The 26,471-nt window shown below is 38.1% G+C and overlaps 1 protein-coding gene across 1 annotated transcript in view; it reads left to right on the forward strand.

The window, feature by feature from the left end:
- The window catches only part of edar (ectodysplasin A receptor), a 69,220-nt gene that overhangs the window by 29,026 nt on the left and 13,723 nt on the right, over positions 1-26,471 (forward strand). Inside the window, exons 4-9 of the mRNA XM_056271370.1 lie at positions 4,012-4,193; positions 7,220-7,305; positions 17,462-17,545; positions 18,191-18,316; positions 20,671-20,745; positions 23,737-23,809. Of these exons, the coding sequence (XP_056127345.1) occupies positions 4,012-4,193; positions 7,220-7,305; positions 17,462-17,545; positions 18,191-18,316; positions 20,671-20,745; positions 23,737-23,809 (626 nt within the window). The remainder of the gene's footprint in view (positions 1-4,011; positions 4,194-7,219; positions 7,306-17,461; positions 17,546-18,190; positions 18,317-20,670; positions 20,746-23,736; positions 23,810-26,471) is intronic.

Genomic DNA, 26,471 nt, shown 5'->3' on the forward strand with positions numbered 1-26,471 from the left:
ATTAACTACACTCTAAAAAATGCTGGGTTGTTTCAACCCAAATTTGGGTCAAATATGGACAAATCCAGCCATTGGGTTACATTTTTAAATACAATTTTTGAACCAACGGTTGGGTTTGTCCATATTCTACCCAAATTTGGGTTGAAACAACCCAGCATTTTTTAGAGTGTAGGATTAATAAATGCTGAAGAATTATTGTTCAATGAACTAATGAACCTTATTGTAAAATGTTACCGACTTAATATCTTCAGTCATTTTGCTTCTCCAGTAAATGCATCTTGATTTAAGAATGTTTCGATATTTGTGCTGTATATATTGAAGGAAAAGCATCATCAAATATAAGTTTTAGTGTGTGTGTCACATGTTTTGGTCACTGCATCATCATTCCCAGATTTCCATCTCCGTGATTTTCCATCACTGGACTATTATTCTAACATGTGCAAAATAATCAGAATCAAGATTGAGTGGATTTGGATCTGGATTATGAAATGCGCTGATATGAACCGTCAGTGTAAAGCAGAACATCTCCAGATCTAATATGAGTGCGGTCAGAGCACTCGCGGGTGGGATGTTTGGTCATGAATGTTTCTCGTTAAACGGCACAGGCGCGGGATAGCTCTGGCAGGTCGAGTCTTTAGCGCTGAACTCGCGCAGCTGGCTAATATTCACTGATTAAAACCAACTGGGTTTTTAGTGAAGTGCAATGATTCTTTTCTGAAGGTCACATCAGTCAAAGCATCACAGATCAAGTCCGCTTTATTTCTACAGCGCTTCATACAATACAGATTTGCTGCGTCCCAATTCGCATACTATCCGTCCTGAATAGTATTCGAAAATAGAATTAGTGCGTCCCAAATGGTAGTATGTTAAAATGAGTGTCCCAAAGAGACCCGGATGGTCTACTATATCCGGTCAGAATCCGAAGTGCAGATCCATGCGCACTCTAACGGCTGATATTACCCACAACCCATCGCGCGTCGGACGAGGATTCGGTTAGAACTACAAACACGAGTGAAAAGTGTTAAACAACTACAGACATGGAGGACACGCGAGTCCGGCGGTTATGTAGAGGTTTAGATAAAGGGGTTTGAGTGATTAATTATCAGTATCTAACCTGATGAAAATGTATTTATTCAATGTTGTCCACATTATATTGCATCTGCAGCATTGTGAACTTTTGTAAAAATACGTTCAGCCATTAACTTTTAAATGCATCATTACATCATTGCAAACACATGAGGAGAGTCTCGGCATGAAAGACCCACGACTGGCAGATCAACGTGCGACAACATTTCTCTCCGAAATAGTAAGAAATTATATTCGATTGAATGGAGGATTTTAACTGTGACGAGATGATTGACAGGGCAGTTTACGATGACCGGATGATTGACAGGGCAGTTTACGGTGACCGGATGATTGACAGGCCAGTTTACGGTGACCGGATGATTGACAGGTCAGTTTACGGTGACCGGATGATTGACAGGTCAGTTTACGATGACCGGATGATTGACAGGGCAGTTTACGGTGACCGGATGATTGACAGGCCAGTTTACGGTGACCGGATGATTGACAGGTCAGTTTACGGTGACCGGATGATTGACAGGTCAGTTTACGGTGACCGGATGATTGACAGGCCAGTTTACGGTGACCGGATGATTGACAGGGCAGTTTACGGTGACAGGATGATTGACAGGTCAGTTTACGGTGACCGGATGATTGACAGGTCAGTTTACGGTGACCGGATGATTGACAGGCCAGTTTACGGTGACTGGATGATTGACAGGTCAGTTTACGGTGACCGGATGATTGACAGGCCAGTTTACGGTGACCGGATGATTGACAGGGCAGTTTACGGTGACAGGATGGTTGACAGGTCAGTTTACGGTGACCGGATGATTGACAGGTCAGTTTACGGTGACCGGATGATTGACAGGGCAGTTTACGGTGATAGGATGATTGACAGGGCAGTTTACGGTGATATGATGATTGACAGGGCAGTTTACGGTGATATGATGATTGACAGGCCAGTTTACGGTGACCGGATGATTGACAGGCCAGTTTACGGTGATAGGATGATTGACAAGCCAGTTTACGGTGACAGGATGATTGACAGGGCAGTTTACGGTGACAGGATGATTGACATGTCAGTTTACGGTGATAGGATGATTGACAAGCCAGTTTACGGTGACCGGATGATTGACAGGGCAGTTTACGGTGATATGATGATTGACAGGGCAGTTTACGATGACAGGATGATTGACATGTCAGTTTACGGTGATATGATGATTGACAGGCCAGTTTACGGTGATAGGATGATTGACAAGCCAGTTTACGCTGACCGGATGATTGACAGGGCAGTTTACGGTGATATGATGATTGACATGTCAGTTTACGGGGATAGGATGATTGACAGGCCAGTTTACGGTGACCGGATGATTGACAGGCCAGTTTACGGTGACCGGATGATTGACAGGGCAGTTTATCGTGATATGATGATTGACAAGCCAGTTTACGGTGACCGGATGATTGACAGGGGAGTTTACGGTGATAGGATGATTGACAGGGCAGTTTACGGTGACCGGATGATTGACAGGGCAGTTTACGGTGATTGGATGATCGACAGGGCAGTTTACGGTGACCGGATGATTGACAGGGGAGTTTACGGTGATAGGATGATTGACAGGTCAGTTTACGGTGACCGGATGCACGCGACAGAGCTGTCCGTTAAAGATGACGATGTAGTGTGTCCCAAAGCTTGCCTACTCTTTTGCTACACACTCAAAAGTATGTACTTTTTCTTCACGAAAAGAGTACATACTTTTAGGGCGTAGTATCAGTAGGCGAATTGGGACGCAGCAACTGTTTCAGTAATAAACAGGACAAAAACAGAATCAACGATGCAAACTTCATTAAATATGAGACCGATTCAGCTGTAAAGCAGCTGTCATTTCAGATCAGTGTTGATTCATAGTGTCAAAAATATGTTCTAATAGCATTTTGCTAATGTTCATATTAAGTTATGAAAAACGTTCTCTGAATGTTCAAAACGTAAATGTTTTAGAAATATTTTTTCTTGGTTAGGCGAACATTCCAAAATAGAACATTCCATTTTGCAAACATTATTGGAATGTTACATTTGAATGTTCTTTGAACATTCCGAAACAAGTAATAACATTTAAAAAAAATGATAAGCATCTAAATAAAACCTTCCATGAACGTTTTGAGAACATTATTAAAGACCAGATAACTCTGAACGAACTTTTCACATAACTTTGAAAGAAAGAGTTCTGAGAACATTCAGCTCTATTCCGTTCAGTTTTGTTCTCGGTTCAGTCAAATCAATATTACTGAGCATTAGGGCCAGATTGAGCCTACTAACAGCTTGCTCCAGCACTAACCCTCTTCTGGGGTTAAAACTGCTGTCAGGATCTGCTAAAGACACACAGGGAAGAGTTCGCGCTGTAGCGGTTATTACTGCGGCTGATATCATTGCAGGAGTTTGTCTTTCAGACGCAGTGTTGATGTGAGGAGAGGATGGAGTGAATCATGCTGGTGATTTACTAGGTTTTAAAGCCCGTCTTAACCCAGACGCTGATGCGCTGCTCTTGTGGATTGTGTTGGTCATTATGGAAATGATCCGGCTGCGTCTGATCTTTACTTTGAGCAGAACTTTTCACTTTCCCTCTCACACTAATTTGCCCTGTTTAGCAAATCTGGCCCTGAGTGTCTGTAAATAGTGTTTTTGTTTCTGTTTGTATTTCAGTTGTAATGCGATACGCAAATGCAATCACTCGTTTCTTGGACTGGGCAAATGTCTATTGGTCATCGATGTGTGAACTGATTGTTTGTTCTTTACTGTTATTGTGAAGCTTGGGAAAGGCACTATATAAATAAAAAATAGTATTATTATGTTTTTAAACCCCTATAGTGACACCGATCAGGTCTGCAGATCTTCACGCATGACTTCTGCTGATTTGATCAGGTGTGTGTGTGTGTGTGTGTGTGTTTCAGAGCTGTGGTTACGGCACGAAGGACGAGGAGTATTCCTGCGTGGCGTGTCCGGCGGGGAAGTTCTCCAAAGGGAAGTATGAGATCTGCCGGCGACACAAGGACTGCGACTCGCTGTACCGGGCCACGGTGCTGACCACGGGGACGCTGGAGAGCGACGCTGAGTGCGGGCCGTGTTTACCGGGGTCAGGACAATAATGAGTGTAGAGTGTGTTTGACTGTTTCTGTGGCGTTGCTTCCGGAAGTGTGTTTTCCATTCTTTTCTTCCACAGGGATTTGAGAAAAGTCTCGGTTAAAGCGTTACAAGCCTTGAACCAAATTAATCTCAACATTACAAACTTTGATGTGAAGCAAAAAAGTATTTGAAAATCACACTCAGACACACTCACACACACACACACACACACACACACACACACACAGACACTCACACACACTCAGACACACGCTCACACACACACGCTCGCTCACTCACTCACACACAGACACTCACACACACTCAGACACACGCTCACTCACACACGCTCACACACGCTCGCTCACACACACTCAGACACGCTCACACACGCTCGCTCACTCACACACACTCAGACACGCTCGCTCACTCACACACACTCAGAGACACGCTCGCTCACTCACACGCTCACTCAAACGCTCACACACACGCTCCCTCACTCACACACGCTCACACACACGCTCACACACGCTCGCTCACTCACACACACTCAGACACACGCTCACACACACGCTCGCTCACTCACAAACACTCAGATACACTCTCACACACTCAGACACACGCTCACACACACGCTCGCTCACTCACACACACTCAGATACACTCTCACACACTCAGACACACGCTCACACACTCACAGACATGCTCACACACGCTCAGACACACTCACACATTCACTCACACATACACACAAGCTCACACACACGCTCGCTCACTCACACGCTCACACACACGCTCGCTCACTCACACACACGCTCGCTCACTCACACACACTCAGACACGCTCACACACACGCTCGCTAACTCACACACACTCACTCACACGCTCACACACACGCTCCCTCACTCACACACGCTCACACACACGCTCACTCACTCACACACACTCAGACACACGCTCACACACGCTCGCTCACTCACACACACTCAGACACACGCTCACACACACGCTCGCTCACTCACACACACTCAGATACACTCTCACACACTCAGACACACGCTCACACACTCACAGACATGCTCACACACGCTCAGACACACTCTCACACACTCACACACACATTCACTCACACATACACACAAGCTCACACACACACGCACACACGCTCACTCACACACATACACACGCTCTCACACACATACACACGCTCTCACACACGCTCACTCACACAAACACAAACTCATTTACACACACGCTCACTCACACACTCTCACACACATGCACACACACACACACACACTCACAAACACACACACTCATTTACACACACGCTCACTCACACACTCTCACACACACACACACACGTTCACACACACACACACACGCACACACACACACACACACACACACATGTGACAGCTTCACGCTGCTGTTGCCACTTAAAATGGAAGGTCTGGTTTCAATTGGCTTCAATGTAAATATACAAAGTGCAGCTTTTTGGAAGCACATTATTGAGTGTGTTTAATAGACTCTGTAGGACGCCTCAGGAAGTCTCGCTGGGTCTGTTTTCTGGGACGTAAAGTCTGATAGTGGGACATTTCCTTTGAGATTGTCCCGCGTGATGGCTTTGATCAGAGTGTGTGCTGGTCTGTATCTGACGTTTCGAGTCTGAGGGCATCAGTGGCGTCGCGGCTCACTTCAGAGAAGACATCAAGCAAAAATACAAAAACTAAACATTCGGCATATAATAGAACAGATTAATCTAATCGAGAACTCCACGAGTAGTGTTGTTTTTGTTCTCAGACTCATCTAGTCTTTACATATTAAATGCATATGTGAATAAACTCCAGTTATTGGAAGTATTGCTGTGAGGTCAGACGGGTGCGATGCTATTCATTAGTCGCTCTCGTTTATCGGTTTCAATATTTAAGGCATATTCATACAAACCTTGTGCAGAACTCAAAAGATATTTTGAAGAATGTTCCCGTTGACTTCCATTATATGGACTAAAAATACAATGGAAGTCAATGGAAAACTGTTTGGTTTCCAACATTCTTCAAAATCTCTTCTTTTATGTTCAGCAGAATCAACAGTTTCGGTTCCCATTGACTTCCATTGTATTTTTAGTCCATATAATGGAAGTCAATGGAAAACCACATCCTTAAATAGATGTTTATTTATAGGTCATTTAATTATTAACTGATATGTTCTACATAATTCCATAATTAAAACTGGTCAATCGTATTGATGCTCTTTAGTGAAGCGATTGGCTCTGTATCTGTGACTGACGTCCACATCTCTGTTCTCATATCAATATCTCGTATTGTTAAAGCTGCTCATTCATTTGTTTTGGATGTTCAGATTCTCTATCAGTAAGTCTATCTATCTATCTGTCTATCTGTCTGTCTGTCTGTCTGTCTGTCTGTCTGTCTGTCTATCTATCTGTCTATCTATCTATCTATCTATCTATCTATCTATCTATCTATCTATCTATCTATCTATCTATCTATCTATCTATCTATCTGTATGTCTGTCTGTCTGTCTGTCTATCTATCTATCTATCTGTCTGTCTATCTATCTGTCTATCTATCTGTCTATCTATCTATCTGTCTGTCTGTCTATCTGTCTGTCTATCTATCTATCTGTCTGTCTGTCTGTCTGTCTGTCTGTCTATCTATCTATCTATCTGTCTGTCTATCTATCTGTCTATCTATCTGTCTATCTATCTATCTGTCTGTCTGTCTATCTGTCTGTCTATCTATCTATCTGTCTGTCTGTCTGTCTGTCTGTCTATCTGTCTGTCTATCTATCTGTCTATCTATCTGTCTATCTATCTGTCTATCTATCTATCTGTCTGTCTGTCTATCTGTCTGTCTGTCTGTATATCTATCTATCTGTCTATCTCTTGTGTATTGTAAAGTGCTACAGTGATGAGCGTGTCCTGCTTAAACCTCACACTAATTCTGTATTTCTTTAGAAACGAGCAGCAGTTCATCGAGTTCTGATCTCTGTTCATATACGTCTCTTCTCCGTCAGGTACTACATACTGGAAAACAGGCCACGAAACATCTACGGCATGGTGTGTCATTCCTGTCAAAACGCTCCACGCAACATCAAAGAGTGTGAGTGTCCTTCCTCATTATTCCTCATCATCATCATCATCATCTCACTGCATCTCCACCGGTCTCCCGTTTGCAGAAACACAGAATAAACTCGTACATTCCTCACTGCAAAAAATGCTTTTCTTACTTAGTTTTTTTGTCTTGTTTCCAGTCCAAATATCTAAAAATTCTTAAATCAAGATGCATTTACTAGATGAGTAAAATTACATAAGATATTATGTCTTGTTTTCCAGTGTAATAAATCAAAATTAAGTGAGTTGATGCTTAAAAAAAGCAAAATGATCTGCCAATGGGGTCAGAAAAATAATATTGTTTCTGTTTGAATTATGATTATTTATCTGACCCCATTGGCAGATAATTTAGCTTTTTCCCCCAGAAAACAAGACATAATATCTTATGTCATTTTGCTCATCTAAATGCATCTTGATGTAAGAATTTTCAGCTATTTGGACTGGAAACAAGACAAAAATACTGAGTAAGAAAAGCATTTTTTTTTTTTGCTGTGCCGCACGAGGCCCACACACAAAATACTAAACCCAAACCAAACCGACCCGAAACCAGAGTTCCCAGAGATCCTTTAATGAAACAAATATCAGGTCATCAATAACGAGTCCGCCTGGAGTCCATCAGCCAGCGCGTTTGCGGTGCATGAATATTTTTAAGATTTATTTTCCTTCCTTTGGCCTTGGTTTAGTGTTTGGCAGATCGTTCATAACATGGTTGAGTCACTGATTAACAGCGCATACCTGAAGCAGTGAGTGCATGGAACAAACCGCAGGCGCGCAGTGACAGAAGCGTTCGCGACCGGCGGGAAACACGCAGAGTTAAGGCCGTTTAATCCGCTAAAACATTACAGAAAGTAGCAGCGAGTATTTTTCATTGCTGAATTAGTGCTGTAAATAATGACGTCTGGTTTCCATTCTAGGTTTTGGGGGGTTGATTTTATTTAGGATAAAATGTCATCGTTTGCGGAAGAGAGGAAACAAATTAACTCCAGGTTTCACCGACGGAGAGAGAGCCAGGCTTTTTATTGTTTTGTTTTGCTAATTTCTTTTTTTTTTTTTAAATCGCAGTTTGTTCTCAACCAGATTTTGGCCTTGTTGCACTGCAAGTCTGTGATGTTTCTCCAGAAAAGGAGGAAAAGCAAATTAAACTGAATGAAACTTTATTGTAAAGTGTTACAATTAATTAAAAAAAAAAATAAGCATCTTGTTTTCCTGTATGAATATCTAAACATTCAAGATTAATCAAGATTAATCTTGCTCAAAACAAGACAAATATTTGTGAATGGAGTAAGAAAAATAATCTTGTTTTCCCTTTAAATTAATTTTATTTTTAAGACCTCATTAGCAGATATTTGTTCTTGTTTTAATTTTGATTCTTTTTAATATCTTAATATCTTCAGTCATTTTGCTTCTCCAGTAAATGCATCTTGATTTAAGAATGTTTAGATATTTGTACTGGAAAACAAGACAGAAACACTGAGGAAGAACAGCATTTATTGCAGTGCATTATAACTAATGTTAACTCTTGTTTTTAAAGATGCATTAGTGAACGTTGAGATTAACATTAACTGAGGTTAATAAATGCTGTAGAAGTGTTGTTCATGTTAACTAACTCATTTTGAAAAGGAAGCCTGTTGTAAAGTGTTACCAATATTTGTAATATATCAAATCATGCACTGTAAAAAAAAAATTTGCTCCGATTAGTTATCACAACTTAAAATGTAACGTTAGAATAAGTAATAATGTGTTTTTTTCAACTTGAAGTGTTTGTGCTTGACTTAAAATATTAAGTTACCTTTAGTGTAGTTGGATATTTCAACAAATTTAAAGACAAGATAAGTCGAAAAAACACCGTATTACTTATTCTAATGTTGAATTTTTAGTTGTGATAACTAATTTTTTTGCATACACAGTGTGTAAATCTGAAACACGTCTGCGCCGGTCCTGGGGTTTTTGCTGCCTCTTTAATTGTTTTCTATATTGTGTGGTGACAGAAATTAAGTAGGTGGGAATGATATTTAATTAAATAAAGGTAACAAACAGGCCCTTTAAAGCTCTGAAACTATGCAGAGAGTCGCTCGGGTGAAGACATGTTCACACTCGCCAGGTAATCTGCAAATTATGCTCGCCCGCAGCGCAGGTTGTGTCCAATAATTAAGAGTTTTGAGGAAATAAAAAGATTATTAACTTGCTGCTGCTTGCATTTCACATGAGTGAAACTCTTCTCTGTCCACCAGCGGACCTCACACATGCCAACATGTGATTTTAATAAAAGCGCATGAAGTCTCCGTTAGCATCGCATGTTTCGCTGTTTTCAGTCGCCGGTCACGTATAATGGGATCGAGCTGAAACCTTCAGATCATGTGCATTGAGAAAGACAAGATGGGCTTTATTTAATGATGTTGTTGAGTGCCGTTTCTCCTGTGACATCAGATTTATAATGAACAGCCCTAGAGACGTAATAATAAGTCAGACCTCAGCTTTCCGCCAATGACTGATCGGGTTTCAGAACCATCCTTACGGCGTTTATTTCATTTACAATGTGTTTGACACTCTTAATGAGACAGAAATAAGCAAAGACGTCAAACGTATGAGAACTTTGACAAATTGTGCCGTTCGTGTGGGAGCTGTTTGCTTTTCAGATCAGCTGGTCATAATTAAATCAATACTTCGAGTGACTCGTGTAGCTGAAAACACTCGTCCGGTAGATTAAAACACTTTTAAAGAGACAGATTTGTGTTCGAGCCCATTAAGACTGTTAGTGTGCCATATTGTTATACAGTTAATGCCATGCTGCATCAAATTATACTCTATCATCCACTTAAAGAGAAGAAAAATGAAGTAATTTTCAACTACAGTAAAGAATGACATCACATTATGGTAATTCTGCCTGAAATCAGAGATTTTACTGACTGAAATGAAAGCCATACTCTATATTTCTTACTAGAAAGAAAAACAACAGGCAACATTCAAATCTCTTACTAGGAAAAAATATGGGCGACGTGTAAATCTCTGACTTGAACAAAACCGAACGACATTTAAATCTCTTACTTGAACAAAACCGAACAACATTTAAATCTCTGACTAGAACAAAACCGAACGACATTTAAATCTCTGACTAGAACAAAACCGAACGACATTTAAATCTCTGACCAGAACAAAACCGAACGAGATTTAAATCTCTTACTTGAACAAAACCGTACGACGTGTAAATCTCTGACTAGAACAAAACCGAACGACATTTAAATCTCTGACTAGAACAAAACCAAACGAGATTTAAATCTCTTACTTGAACAAAACCAAACGACATTTAAATCTCTTACTTGAACAAAACCGAACGACATTTAAATCTCTGACTAGAACAAAACCGAACGACATTTAAATCTCTTACTTGGACAAAACCGAACGACGTGTAAATCTCTGACTAGAACAAAACCGAACGACATTTAAATCTCTGACTAGAACAAAACCGAACGACATTTAAATCTCTGACTAGAACAAAACCGAACGAGATTTAAATCTCTTACTTGAACAAAACCGAACGACATTTAAATCTCTGACCAGAACAAAACCGAACGACATTTAAATCTCTGACTAGAACAAAACCGAACGACATTTAAATCTCTGATCAGAACAAAACCGAACGACATTTAAATCTCTTACTTGAACAAAACCGAACGACATTTAAATCTCTGACCAGAACAAAACCGAACGACATTTAAATCTCTGACCAGAACAAAACCGAACGACATTTAAATCTCTTACTTGAACAAAACCGAACGACATTTAAATCTCTGACTAGAACAAAACCGAACGACATTTAAATCTCTGACCAGAACAAAACCGAACGACATTTAAATCTCTTACTAGAACAAAACCGAATGACATTTAAATCTCTTACTTGAACAAAACCGAACGACATTTAAATCTCTGACTAGAACAAAACCGAACGACATTTAAATCTCTGACCAGAACAAAACCGAACGACATTTAAATCTCTGACCAGAACAAAACCGAACGACATTTAAATCTCTTACTTAAACAAAACCGAACGACATTTAAATCTCTGACTAGAACAAAACCGAACGACATTTAAATCTCTGACCAGAACAAAACCGAACGACATTTAAATCTCTTACTAGAACAAAACCGAATGACATTTAAATCTCTTACTAGAACAAAACCGAACGACATTTAAATCTCTGACTAGAACAAAACCGGGCGACATTTAAATCTCTGACTAGAACAAAACCGAACGACATTTAAATTTCTGACTAGAAACAAAACCGAACGACATTTAAATCTCTTACTAGAACAAAACCGAACGACATTTAAATCTCTGACTAGAACAAAACCGGGCGACATTTCAATCTCTGACTAGAACAAAACCGAACGACATTTAAATCTCTGACTAGAACAAAACCGAACGACATTTAAATCTCTGACCAGAACAAAACCGAACGACATTTAAATCTCTGACCAGAACAAAACCGAACGACATTTAAATCTCTTACTAGAACAAAACCGAACGACATTTAAATCTCTGACTAGAACAAAACCGAACGACATTTAAATCTCTTACTTGAACAAAACCGAATGACATTTAAATCTCTGACCAGAACAAAACCGAACGACATTTAAATCTCTGACCAGAACAAAACCGAACGACATTTAAATCTCTGACCAGAACAAAACCGAACGACATTTAAATCTCTGACCAGAACAAAACCGAACGACATTTAAATCTCTGACCAGAACAAAACCGAACGACATTTAAATCTCTGACTAGAACAAAACCGAACGACATTTAAATCTCTTACTTGAACAAAACCGAACGACATTTAAATCTCTGACTAGAACAAAACCGAACGACATTTAAATCTCTGACCAGAACAAAACCGAACGACATTTAAATCTCTTACTTGAACAAAACCGAACGACATTTAAATCTCTGACTAGAACAAAACCGAACGACATTTAAATCTCTGACCAGAACAAAACCGAACGACATTTAAATCTCTTACTAGAACAAAACCGAATGACATTTAAATCTCTTACTAGAACAAAACCGAACGACATTTAAATCTCTGACTAGAACAAAACCGGGCGACATTTAAATCTCTGACTAGAACAAAACCGAACGACATTTAAATTTCTGACTAGAAACAAAACCGAACGACATTTAAATCTCTTACTAGAACAAAACCGAACGACATTTAAATCTCTGACTAGAACAAAACCGGGCGACATTTCAATCTCTGACTAGAACAAAACCGAACGACATTTAAATCTCTGACTAGAACAAAACCGAACGACATTTAAATCTCTGACTAGAACAAAACCGAACGACATTTAAATCTCTGACCAGAACAAAACCGAACGACATTTAAATCTCTTACTTGAATAAAACCGAACGACATTTAAATCTCTGACTAGAACAAAACCGAACGACATTTAAATCTCTGACCAGAACAAAACCGAACGACATTTAAATCTCTTACTAGAACAAAACCGAACGACATTTAAATCTCTGACTAGAACAAAACCGAACGACATTTAAATCTCTGACCAGAACAAAACCGGACGACATTTAAATCTCTTACTAGAACAAAACCGAATGACATTTAAATCTCTTACTAGAACAAAACCGAACGACATTTAAATCTCTGACTAGAACAAAACCGAACGACATTTGACTAGAACAAAACCGAACGACATTTAAATCTCTGACTAGAACAAAACCGAACGACATTTAAATTTCTGACTAGAAACAAAACCGAACGACATTTAAATCTCTTACTAGAACAAAACCGAACGACATTTAAATCTCTGACTAGAACAAAACCGAACGACATTTAAATCTCTTACTAGAACAAAACCGAACGACATTTAAATCTCTTACTAGAAACAAAACCGAACGACATTTAAATCTCTTACTAGAACAAAACCGAACGACATTTAAATCTCTGACTAGAACAAAACCGGGCGACATTTAAATCTCTGACTAGAACAAAACCGAACGACATTTAAATCTCTTACTAGAAACAAAACCAGACATTTAAATCTCTTACTAGAAACAAAACCAGACATTTAAATCTCTGACTAGAACAAAACCGAACGACATTTAAATCTCTGACTAGAACAAAACCGGGCGACATTTAAATCTCTGACTAGAACAAAACCAGGCGACATTTAAATCTCTGACTAGAAACAAAACCGGGCGACATTTAAATCTCTGACTAGAAACAAAACCGAACGACATTTAAATCTCTTAGTAGAACAAAACCGAACGACATTTAAATCTCTTAGTAGAACAAAACCGGGCGACATTTAAATCTCTGACTAGAACAAAACCGAACGACATTTAAATCTCTGACTAGAACAAAACCGAACGACATTTAAATCTCTGACTAGAACAAAACCGAACGACATTTAAATCTTTGACTAGAACAAAACCGAACGACATTTAAATCTCTGACTAGAACAAAACCGAACGACATTTAAATCTCTGACTAGAACAAAACCGAACGACATTTAAATCTCTGACCAGAACAAAACCGAACGACATTTAAATCTCGGACTAGAAACAAAACCGGGCGACATTTCAATCTCTGACTAGAAACAAAACCGAACGACATTTAAATCTCTTACTAGAACAAAACCGAACGACATTTAAATCTTTGACTAGAACAAAACCGAACGACATTTAAATCTCTGACTAGAACAAAACCGAACGACATTTAAATCTCTGACTAGAACAAAACCGAACGACATTTAAATCTCTGACCAGAACAAAACCGAACGACATTTAAATCTCTGACTAGAAACAAAACCGAACGACATTTAAATCTCTGACCAGAACAAAACCGAACGACATTTAAATCTCTGACCAGAACAAAACCGAACGACATTTAAATCTCTTACTAGAACAAAACCGAATGACATTTAAATCTCTTACTTGAACAAAACCGAACGACATTTAAATCTCTGACTAGAACAAAACCGAACGACATTTAAATCTCTGACCAGAACAAAACCGAACGACATTTAAATCTCTGACCAGAACAAAACCGAACGACATTTAAATCTCTTACTTGAACAAAACCGAACGACATTTAAATCTCTGACTAGAACAAAACCGAACGACATTTAAATCTCTGACCAGAACAAAACCGAACGACATTTAAATCTCTTACTAGAACAAAACCGAATGACATTTAAATCTCTTACTAGAACAAAACCGAACGACATTTAAATCTCTGACTAGAACAAAACCGGGCGACATTTAAATCTCTGACTAGAACAAAACCGAACGACATTTAAATTTCTGACTAGAAACAAAACCGAACGACATTTAAATCTCTTACTAGAACAAAACCGAACGACATTTAAATCTCTGACTAGAACAAAACCGGGCGACATTTCAATCTCTGACTAGAACAAAACCGAACGACATTTAAATCTCTGACTAGAACAAAACCGAACGACATTTAAATCTCTGACCAGAACAAAACCGAACGACATTTAAATCTCTGACCAGAACAAAACCGAACGACATTTAAATCTCTTACTAGAACAAAACCGAACGACATTTAAATCTCTGACTAGAACAAAACCGAACGACATTTAAATCTCTTACTTGAACAAAACCGAATGACATTTAAATCTCTGACCAGAACAAAACCGAACGACATTTAAATCTCTGACCAGAACAAAACCGAACGACATTTAAATCTCTGACCAGAACAAAACCGAACGACATTTAAATCTCTGACCAGAACAAAACCGAACGACATTTAAATCTCTGACTAGAACAAAACCGAACGACATTTAAATCTCTTACTTGAACAAAACCGAACGACATTTAAATCTCTGACTAGAACAAAACCGAACGACATTTAAATCTCTGACTAGAACAAAACCGAACGACATTTAAATCTCTTACTTGAACAAAACCGAACGACATTTAAATCTCTGACTAGAACAAAACCGAACGACATTTAAATCTCTGACCAGAACAAAACCGAACGACATTTAAATCTCTTACTTGAACAAAACCGAACGACATTTAAATCTCTGACTAGAACAAAACCGAACGACATTTAAATCTCTGACCAGAACAAAACCGAACGACATTTAAATCTCTTACTAGAACAAAACCGAATGACATTTAAATCTCTTACTAGAACAAAACCGAACGACATTTAAATCTCTGACTAGAACAAAACCGGGCGACATTTAAATCTCTGACTAGAACAAAACCGAACGACATTTAAATTTCTGACTAGAAACAAAACCGAACGACATTTAAATCTCTTACTAGAACAAAACCGAACGACATTTAAATCTCTGACTAGAACAAAACCGGGCGACATTTCAATCTCTGACTAGAACAAAACCGAACGACATTTAAATCTCTGACTAGAACAAAACCGAACGACATTTAAATCTCTGACTAGAACAAAACCGAACGACATTTAAATCTCTGACCAGAACAAAACCGAACGACATTTAAATCTCTTACTTGAATAAAACCGAACGACATTTAAATCTCTGACTAGAACAAAACCGAACGACATTTAAATCTCTGACCAGAACAAAACCGAACGACATTTAAATCTCTTACTAGAACAAAACCGAACGACATTTAAATCTCTGACTAGAACAAAACCGAACGACATTTAAATCTCTGACCAGAACAAAACCGAACGACATTTAAATCTCTTACTAGAACAAAACCGAATGACATTTAAATCTCTTACTAGAACAAAACCGAACGACATTTAAATCTCTGACTAGAACAAAACCGAACGACATTTGACTAGAACAAAACCGAACGACATTTAAATCTCTGACTAGAACAAAACCGAACGACATTTAAATTTCTGACTAGAAACAAAACCGAACGACATTTAAATCTCTTACTAGAACAAAACCGAACGACATTTAAATCTCTGACTAGAACAAAACCGAACGACATTTAAATCTCTTACTAGAACAAAACCGAACGACATTTAAATCTCTTACTAGAACAAAACCGAACGACATTTAAATCTCTGACTAGAACAAAACCGAACGACATTTAAATTTCTGACTAGAAACAAAACCGAACGACATTTAAATCTCTTACTAGAACAAAACCGAACGACATTTAAATCTCTGACTAGAACAAAACCGAACGACATTTAAATCTCTGACTAGAACAAAACCGAACGACATTTAAATCTCTTACTAGAACAAAACCGAACGACATTTAAATCTCTTACTAGAAACAAAACCGAACGACATTTAAATCTCTTAGTAGAACAAAACCGAACGACATTTAAATCTCTGACTAGAACAAAACCGGGCGACATTTAAATCTCTGACTAGAACAAAACCGAACGACATTTAAATCTCTTACTAGAAACAAAACCAGACATTTAAATCTCTTACTAGAAACAAAACCAGACATTTAAATCTCTGACTAGAACAAAACCGAACGACATTTAAATCTCTGACTAGAACAAAACCGGGCGACATTTAAATCTCTGACTAGAACAAAACCAGGCGACATTTAAATCTCTGACTAGAAACAAAACCGGGCGACATTTAAATCTCTGACTAGAAACAAAACCGAACGACATTTAAATCTCTTAGTAGAACAAAACCGAACGACATTTAAATCTCTTAGTAGAACAAAACCGGGCGACATTTAAATCTCTGACTAGAACAAAACCGAACGACATTTAAATCTCTGACTAGAACAAAACCGAACGACATTTAAATCTCTGACTAGAACAAAACCGAACGACATTTAAATCTTTGACTAGAACAAAACCGAACGACATTTAAATCTCTGACTAGAACAAAACCGAACGACATTTAAATCTCTGACTAGAACAAAACCGAACGACATTTAAATCTCTGACCAGAACAAAACCGAACGACATTTAAATCTCTGACTAGAAACAAAACCGAACGACATTTAAATCGGTCTCTATGCTAAAGCCCTAAGGCGTTATATATGTAACAGTATGAATTTCTGTAAAGGTACTTTTGAAAGCATGTGTCTTCTTTTACACCTATAGATCAGCCAGTATCAGGAGCGCCACTGCAACTGACTCTTTATGTGATGTTATTGAACCTGTAACTCTCTTGTTGTTTTAAAGGCCTGCGATCCACACCACCATCATCGGGTCAAGCTCCCAGTGTGCCGTCCAGCAGCACCACTGTATTCCAGCAGCCGGAGAAAGGTGAAGGCATGCTGGGAAATTACTGATCACATGATCTCCGATGACATGGATCGTTCTGTTTTATATAAATGTAGCAGATTTAAAATCACTGTAACATACAGCCTAATTGCTTTAAAGGTGCAGTGTGTCATTTTTAGCGGCCTCTAGTGGTCAAGTTACGAATTGCACCCCAACAGAAGTTACGATGGCCGACAGGAAAATATATCGTCGTCTGAGACAGCAGAGAGTAGCCAGTTCAGCAATGGGGTTTCTTTACAAAGATTAATTAAGAAATTAGTTTTATTTAATTATTCAGTCAAACAATATGTTATTGTGAATATTATTGTTACTTGTTCATCATTGTGTCAGTGTTTTATTCGCTGACTTTAGCAGCTTTTTGCACGAAGAACAACATAGTGATGAACCATCGTGGTGTGTGTAGAGAGAAATGGCTCATTCTAAGTTAATAAAAACATAACGGTTCATTAATAATTTCTTTATACACCACTGAAGACATAGTTATTGTATATGATATTGCATGTCAACAGATCATCCTAAATATTACACACTGCACCTTTAATAAAGCAGCTGCAACATTCAGTATTAATAATAATATCAGAATAAACATTAATTGAGAACTACATTGAATCTTTTACTGTGTTGCAGATCCAACAGGACAAGGTCATCTAGCAACGGCCCTCATCATCGCAATGTCCACCATCTTCATCATGGCCATCGCTATAGTGATGATCATTATGTTCTACATCCTGAAGGCCAAACCCAGCGGACAAGGTTAGATCACTAAACACAATCATACAGTTTACCCAGCACACAGTTTACCCAGCACACAGTTTACCCAGCACACAGTTTACCCAGTACACAGTTTACCCAGCACACAGTTTACCCAGTACACAGTTTACCCAGCACAGAGTTTACCCAGTACACAGTTTACCCAGCACACAGTTTATCCAGTACACAGTTTACCCAGTACACAGTTTACCCAGCACACAGTTTACCCAGCACACAGTTTACCCAGCACACAGTTTACCCAGCACACAGTGTTTACCCAGCACACAGTGTTTACCCAGCACACAGTTTACCCAGCACACAGTTTACCCAGCACACAGTTTACCCAGCACACAGTGTTTACCCAGCACACAGTGTTTACCCAGCACACAGTTTACCCAGCACACAGTTTACCCAGCACACAGTTTACCCAGCACACAGTTTACCCAGCACAGAGTTTACCCAGTACAGAGTTTACCCAGTACACAGTTTACCCAGCACAGAGTTTACCCAGTACACAGTTTACCCAGCACACAGTTTACCCAGCACACAGTTTACCCAGCACACAGTTTACCCAGCACACAGTTTACCCAGCACACAGTGTTTACCCAGCACACAGTGTTTACCCAGCACACAGTTTACCCAGTATACAGTGTTTACCCAGCACAGTGTTTACCCAGCACACAGTTTACCCAGCACACAGTTTACCCAGCACACAGTTTACCCAGTACACAGTTTACCCAGTACTCAGTTTACCCAGCACACAGTTTACCCAGTATACAGTGTTTACCCAGCACAGAGTTTACCCAGTACACAGTGTTTACCCAGCACACAGTTTACCCAGCACACAGTGTTTACCTAGCACACAGTTTACCCAGCACACAGTTTACCCAGCACACAGTTTACCCAGTACACAGTTTACCCAGCACACAGTTTACCCAGCACACAGTTTACCCAGCACACAGTTTACCCAGCACGCAGTTTACCCAGTACTCAGTTTACCCAGCACACAGTTTACCCAGCACACAGTGTTTACCCAGCACACAGTTTACCCAGCACACAGTGTTTACCCAGCACACAGTTTACCCAGCACACAGTTTATCCAGTACACAGTTTACCCAGCACACAGTGTTTACCCAGCACACAGTTTACCCAGCACACAGTTTATCCAGTACACAGTTTACCCAGCACACAGTTTACCCAGTACAGAGTTTACCCAGCACACAGTTTACCCAGCACACAGTTTACCCAGCACACAGTTTACCCAGTACTCAGTTTACCCAGCACACAGTTTACCCAGTATACAGTGTTTACCCAGCACACAGTGTTTACCCAGCACACAGTTTACCCAGTACACACTTTACCCAGTACACACTTTACCCAGTACACACTTTACCCAGTACACACTTTACCCAGCACACACTTTACCCAGTACACACTTTACCCAGTACACATCTTACCCAGTACACACTTTACCCAGCACACAGTGTTTACCCAGCACACAGTTTACCCAGCACACACTTTACCCAGCACACAGTGTTTACCCAGCACACACTTTACCCAGTACAGAGGGAATGCACTGTAAAAAATCATTTCATTAACTCAAATAATGTTATTATACTAAATTACTAAAATCACTTTTTACCTTTGTAACATCTACTGACAACCACATGAAGAATCAAAGTTCACAGTATCACAACACTAAAATAATGCAATAAACATTAATTTAACAACATATGTATAATAAAACCTTAATGTACATAACCGATGAGAAGAAAGTATTTAACAATATTTTACTGTAAAATTACATGAAATGTCCCATTAGATCTAATACAGTTTTTCACTTTATACAGTATAATAGTGAGGGAACTTACCGTTAACTAATTATCAGTCTTTTAAATTATGATCATTATTACAGTGTAAAATTTGGCTTTCACAACATTTGCTCTGCTTTAAAGCTGTTTCATGGTAATAAACATGAAAATAACATAATCAATGATGCAAACCATCAAATATGAGACAAATACTGTCATTATTTAGTAGTGCGTTTCTCTTCTCGATTCCATCGTGTGTGTGTGTGTGTGTGTGTGTGTGTGTGTGTGTGTGTGTGTGTGTGTGTGTGTGTGTGTGTGTGTGTTTGTGTGTGTGTGTGTGTGTGTGTGTGTGTGTTTGTGTGTGTGTGTGTCAACGCTCCTCATAAATGATGTGTGTTCATCCACAGGGAAGCTCTGACCACAGTTTGAGGCTTTCTGCTCTACATTTACTTGATCATTGCCATATTTCAAAGTCTTTCTTATTGCTCCAGTTGTTAAATGAACAACAGCGTGTTGTGAAGCTAACCAAACACGTTTCTTTCCCAGCATGCTGCTCCGGACAAATAATAAAGACTGTGGAAGCCCAAACAAACAAGCAAGAGGAGAAGAAAGAGGTTCAAGGTGAGAGAACGCTTCGTTTGACACTCCGGGCGACATCTTTAGGCGTTAAACTGCTAAAATAAAATTTCCTGCTTGAATGTTGATTATTTTCCTCATATTCTCCATTGTTGCGGCTCCTCTCTTCCCAGTCTGTCAGTAACGCTCTGTTTAGTTCCTGTCTCTATGAAGCCCCTCCTTCTGAAAAGCACACTGTGCTCTGATTGGTCGGCTGGATCAGTGTGTTGTGATTGGTCGAGCACTTCGAGTGTGTTTGAGATGTCCCGCCCCTTACCATAAACGGCAGTTTCAACCATAGACTGTAAAAAAAAAATGGGCGTAGTGTCCGTAACGTCACCCGTTGGTTTCTGAAGAGCATTTTTGAAGCCTAAAGTGGGCGGAGCCAGCCGTCGCCATCTTGGCAGCGCGTCACTCCCGGATAAACGAAAATGGGCAAAAAGGCGGATTAGCTGAGGTGACGTGACGCTAACAGACACCAGACAAACGTCTAGTAGTGACATCAGCGGCAATCCACCTGTCACTCAAGTGGCCACGCCCTTAATTATGCCGAACTTTAAGGCTTAATATAAATTAAACGGGTGAGTTATAAAAAAAATCACCCCGTCACAGTCGCCATGAAGGGCGAAATTAGCTATATAGACCAAAACCACTTTTTGCACCGGGCTGTAAACACATTTGTTTCTGCTGTAAAGTTGGGCGTTTTAACATGGGGCTCTATGGGATTGACTCTCTTCTGCAGCCGGCCTCTAGTGGCCAGTCGATGAACTGCAGTTTAAGTCACTTCTGTGTTGGATTCACAAGAGAGACCGGAAGATTGGCGCTTGGTTTTAACACACTGCAATCTAACTCAACCAGGCCCCGCCCCTTTATTCTGCGTATGAATTATATAAATGAGGAATATTGTGACGTGTTCGTTCCCAGAAGAAACTCAAGACGACAATGGAGGCGTTTCAGGAGTTCAGAAACACTGACACTGATATAGAGAAGAACTGGAGCTTTTTCATGCTCAAACTGCAACACTACACACTAAAGAAAGATGAACACGGAGAAAAGCAGAACAGGAGCCTTTAAGAGGATCTGACAGGACGAGGTGAACGCTCATCACACCTCCAGCGCTCATAATAGAGGGATAATCAGGAATGTAGCGTTCTCGCTGACGGCACTGAATGTTTCCAACACGTCTCTACATTCATCCTGGAGAAAACCCCTCAAAATTACATGTCAGAAATGTCAATCAGTCGCTCTAAAGGCCCGTTCACATTCATCCAGGACAATCAATATAACGGTAAAGAACAACAGAGTCCACACTACAACTATTATGAAAACTGCACAGAGAAACAATAATCACTGGAATCACTTTCAGAATGATATTTTAGAAAATAGAAGACTAAAATAGTTATCGTTATCTTTATAGTTATTGTTCTCAGTGTAAACGGGCCTTAAGATAAGTTGAAATACATAGCGCACTTTATTATTATTTACAATTTTTATTATTAATATTAATGACGAAACCAGTGTGAATAAAGAAATATAGCTATTTTAAGACAAAACATTCTTAAATCCATCAGTTTAACATTTCTCTGAATAAAAACATTGTCCTTTTACATTAAAAACAGCGCAGTCCAGTTAAAACATGTTTATTGGAGTTTTATGCATGAATTATGAATTCTTTATGCATTCTTAAAAATGTACATTAAAGTTCCTGATCAGAATAGAAACAACTAGATTTGCATGTATTGGTTTGTCAGACGCTGTTATCCAAAGCACCGAGATCTGCTGTGTGAACTACAGGAACTAAACTGATAAATGTTGTGTTTTCTGCCGTGAACGCTCATCTGTGAAGTGGACGTCCGCATTACAGAGCCGATCTCACATGTATTCTGTTATTATTATTATTATAAGTGGCTTAGCCGAGAATATCCGTTGGGAATTAGCGTGGGGATTAACGCCTGTACAGGAGGTGTTCGCTCATCCCGTCTGAAACCGGATTAATGTTGTGACATACAGTAACATTCATTCATCTGCTATTCTTTTGCTTTAATCTTTAACTTTCAGCCCGGTTTATGGTGAATTTGTCCTTTTTAAATGTTGATATTCATTAGGGCTGCATGATTAATCAAAATAAAACCAGACTCATGATATGGCTTGATACAACTATTAAATTGCTAAGGCTGCAATTTAATTTAATTTAAATAAATATATGCAGTGTGTTTTTCAGAGTCAAGCACTGTGTTCATTTACACGCTCATGATCCAATGACGTGTTCGATATATTATATATTCTTTTTTTATTTTACAGTGAAATATTGCAATAGTAATATCATTTTTATATATTTTTTAATAATTATGATGATAATAATAATAATAATAATATTAATGATTATTATTATTATTAACATCATTAATATTTTTAACATGATTGTTAATATTATTAATATTATGAACATTATTTTTATTGTATTATTATGAACATTATTATTATTAGTAGTATTATAATTATAAACAACATTGTCATCTTAATAAACATCATTATTAATATTATAATTAACAGTATTAAGATTATTATTAACATTATTATTATTAACATTTTTGTTGTTGTTGTTGTTATGATTATTTTATTAACATTATTATTATTATTATAAGTAACATTATTATTATTATTATTATCAATATTATAATTATCATAATTAACATTATTATTATTATTTTATAACCAAATTGATATTGAAGTTGATTTTATCACAACATTTTGGCCAAATTGAGCAGCTCGACAAACAGATTTTTTTTTTTAATTGCAAACTCTAATTTTATCAGGGGGAAAAAAAATCACAATTTGATTTTTCCCCAAATCATGCAGCTCTATTTTCCACCATGATATTTCATCTTTTCACATTTGTAATATAATTCTCACGCTAATATTTTGGCCCTTTTCATGTTCTTGATCTGATCTGAGATGATCGAGAACGTCGCTGATCTTTAATCACTGTCTTTCCAGAAAACGTTGTGATCTTTGCAGAGAAGGATGAATTTGATAAGCTCAAGCCTTCATCTCCAAAACCAGTGAAGAGGTGAGTCTGTACACTTGTTGACTTTTAAAACTTTACACTTGTTGACTTTTAAAACTTGTTGACTTTTAAAACTTTACACTTGTTGACACTTGTGCTTGTTGACTTTTAAAACTTTACACTTATTGACTTTTAAAACTTTACACTTGTTGACTTTTAAAACTTGTTGACTTTTAAAACTTTACACTTGTTGACACTTGTGCTTGTTGACTTTTAAAACTTTACACTTGTTGACTTTTAAAACTTTACACTTGTTGACTTTTAAAACTTGTTGACTTTTAAAACTTTACACTTGTTGACACTTGTGCTTGTTGACTTTTAAAACTTTACACTTGTTGACTTTTAAAACTTGTTGACTTAACTTTACACTTGTTGACTTTTAAAACTTGTTGACTTTTAAAACTTGTTGACTTAAAACTTTACACTTGTTGACTTTTAAAACTTGTTGACTTTTAAAACTTTACACTTGTTGACTTTTTAAACTTTACACTTGTTGACACTTGTGCTTGTTGACTTTTAAAACTTTACACTTGTTGACTTTTAAAACTTGTTGACTTAACTTTACACTTGTTGACTTTTAAAACTTGTTGACTTAAAACTTTACACTTGTTGACTTTTAAAACTTGTTGACTTAACTTTACACTTGTTGACTTTTAAAACTTTACACTTGTTGACACTTGTGCTTGTTGACTTTTAAAACTTTACACTTGTTGACTTTTAAAACTTGTTGACTTAACTTTACACTTGTTGACTTTTAAAACTTGTTGACTTAAAACTTTACACTTGTTGACTTTTAAAACTTGTTGACTTTTAAAACTTTACACTTGTTGACTTTTAAAACTTTACACTTGTTGACACTTGTGCTTGTTGACTTAAAACTTTACACTTGTTGACTTTTAAAACTTGTTGACTTAACTTTACACTTGTTGACTTTTAAAACTTTACACTTGTTGACTTTTAAAACTTGTTGACTTAAAACTTTACACTTGTTGACTTTTAAAACTTGTTGACTTAAAACTTTACACTTGTTGACTTTTAAAACTTTACACTTGTTGACACTTGTGCTTGTTGACTTTTAAAACTTTACACTTGTTGACTTTTAAAACTTTACACTTGTTGACTTTTAAAATTTTACACTTGTCTAAACTTAAACTTCGTCCCATGTATATAAAGATAATACATTCTTCGTTTATGAGGATAAGTCAGATAATTGGCAGAGGTATTTGTACACCATTGAGGACATACTGTATTCATGAATAAAAATATTGATTGATCAATATTGAAATATTGAAAAATTTGAAATATTGAAATATTGATTTAGATGATAAAATACCTAAAAAAGTACACATTGTCCCTTTAAAATAAATAAAGTAGTCAAAAAAAAAATTGCCCATCTTTGAAGCCCCCCTTCTTGAATAGCCTATAGGTCTATAACTGACTGCTGAAAGAATGTAACTCTGTATGACTACAACAACAAAAGTGCATTGAAAAGTGCAAAAAAAATGTGGATGAACCCATAACAAATGAATAACTGTCCTAGACATAAGCCTACTTTTGTGGTTTACAGCCTCTCACTCTACACTGGTTACTATTTGATCGCGTCATCAAAAACGTCATTGTTTTGTAACATTTATTCGGTCTTTTTACTTATTCGGCCGAACACCGAAAGTGCTTTTTTTGTTGCTATTTTCGGCCGAATAATTTCAGTTGCTGAACATTCGGTGCATCCCTAATTTCGACCACTAGTTGTCATCTTACACACTGCCCCTTTAAAGGCCTCGCACACAGAGGCGTCGAGCCTGAGAGAATGTGCCAGTATCTCCGCCACCGCAAGACGTGTTTGAGCAGCGACTCGGACTGGAAACATTATGTCTCTCACACACGGATGAGGGCGATGAACACAGATCCAGCCTGAGGAGATCTTCATCTTCATCTCAGACAAACACAATCAAGCGTGTGATAATTACGCGGCGGCGCAGACAAACACCGCCAGGTGGAAATACTTCTGCTTCAAAAACATAAGATGACACCTTTACGCCTCAAACCTTTTTAGAGGCGCAGCAGAAGCTTGAATTAAGAAGTAAAACTGCTTTCCTGAAAACTAGGAGTGAAAAATAAATCGCAATACAAAAGTGCAACATGTATTGTGTATAGTTCACCCTAAATAAAAATTACAGTGTGAGAAAAATGTAAGTTTACAGAGTTTTAGTGTCAGTACTACATTAAACTACTATATATAATGTTGAATATGATGTATAATAATGCAATGGGGGAATATTTGTGTGTCCTGATAATGCCAAATGTCTGATGTTACCTGTAAAAAGTGGCTTACATTATTTTAAATATATCTAGTCAGAGTGAAATCATATTAATCTAAAATAATTATGTATTTTCAGCTTCAGAATTATGAATATTGTTATTCTGGTGTCTCTATTGTCCTGTGCTTTGGGTTTCCAGCACCAAGTCCAAGCCTATTCATTTACACACCAATGCAACATCAAAGTTAGCATTTTAATCAACAGTAAATGTTTTGTTAACGTTATAACACGTCTTGGAGATCGCAATAATATGGTATCGTGAGTTCAGTATCGTGATATGTGACATGAGGGTCTCGTGAACACTAAACGCTAGTTAAATGAGACCTGCATTACAGCATTAGTTAATA

This window comes from Rhinichthys klamathensis, unplaced genomic scaffold (genome assembly GCF_029890125.1).
Source record: "Rhinichthys klamathensis goyatoka isolate OS25496 unplaced genomic scaffold, OSU_Roscu_1.1 h1tg000318l_1, whole genome shotgun sequence".
Classification (NCBI taxonomy): domain Eukaryota; kingdom Metazoa; phylum Chordata; class Actinopteri; order Cypriniformes; family Leuciscidae; genus Rhinichthys; species Rhinichthys klamathensis.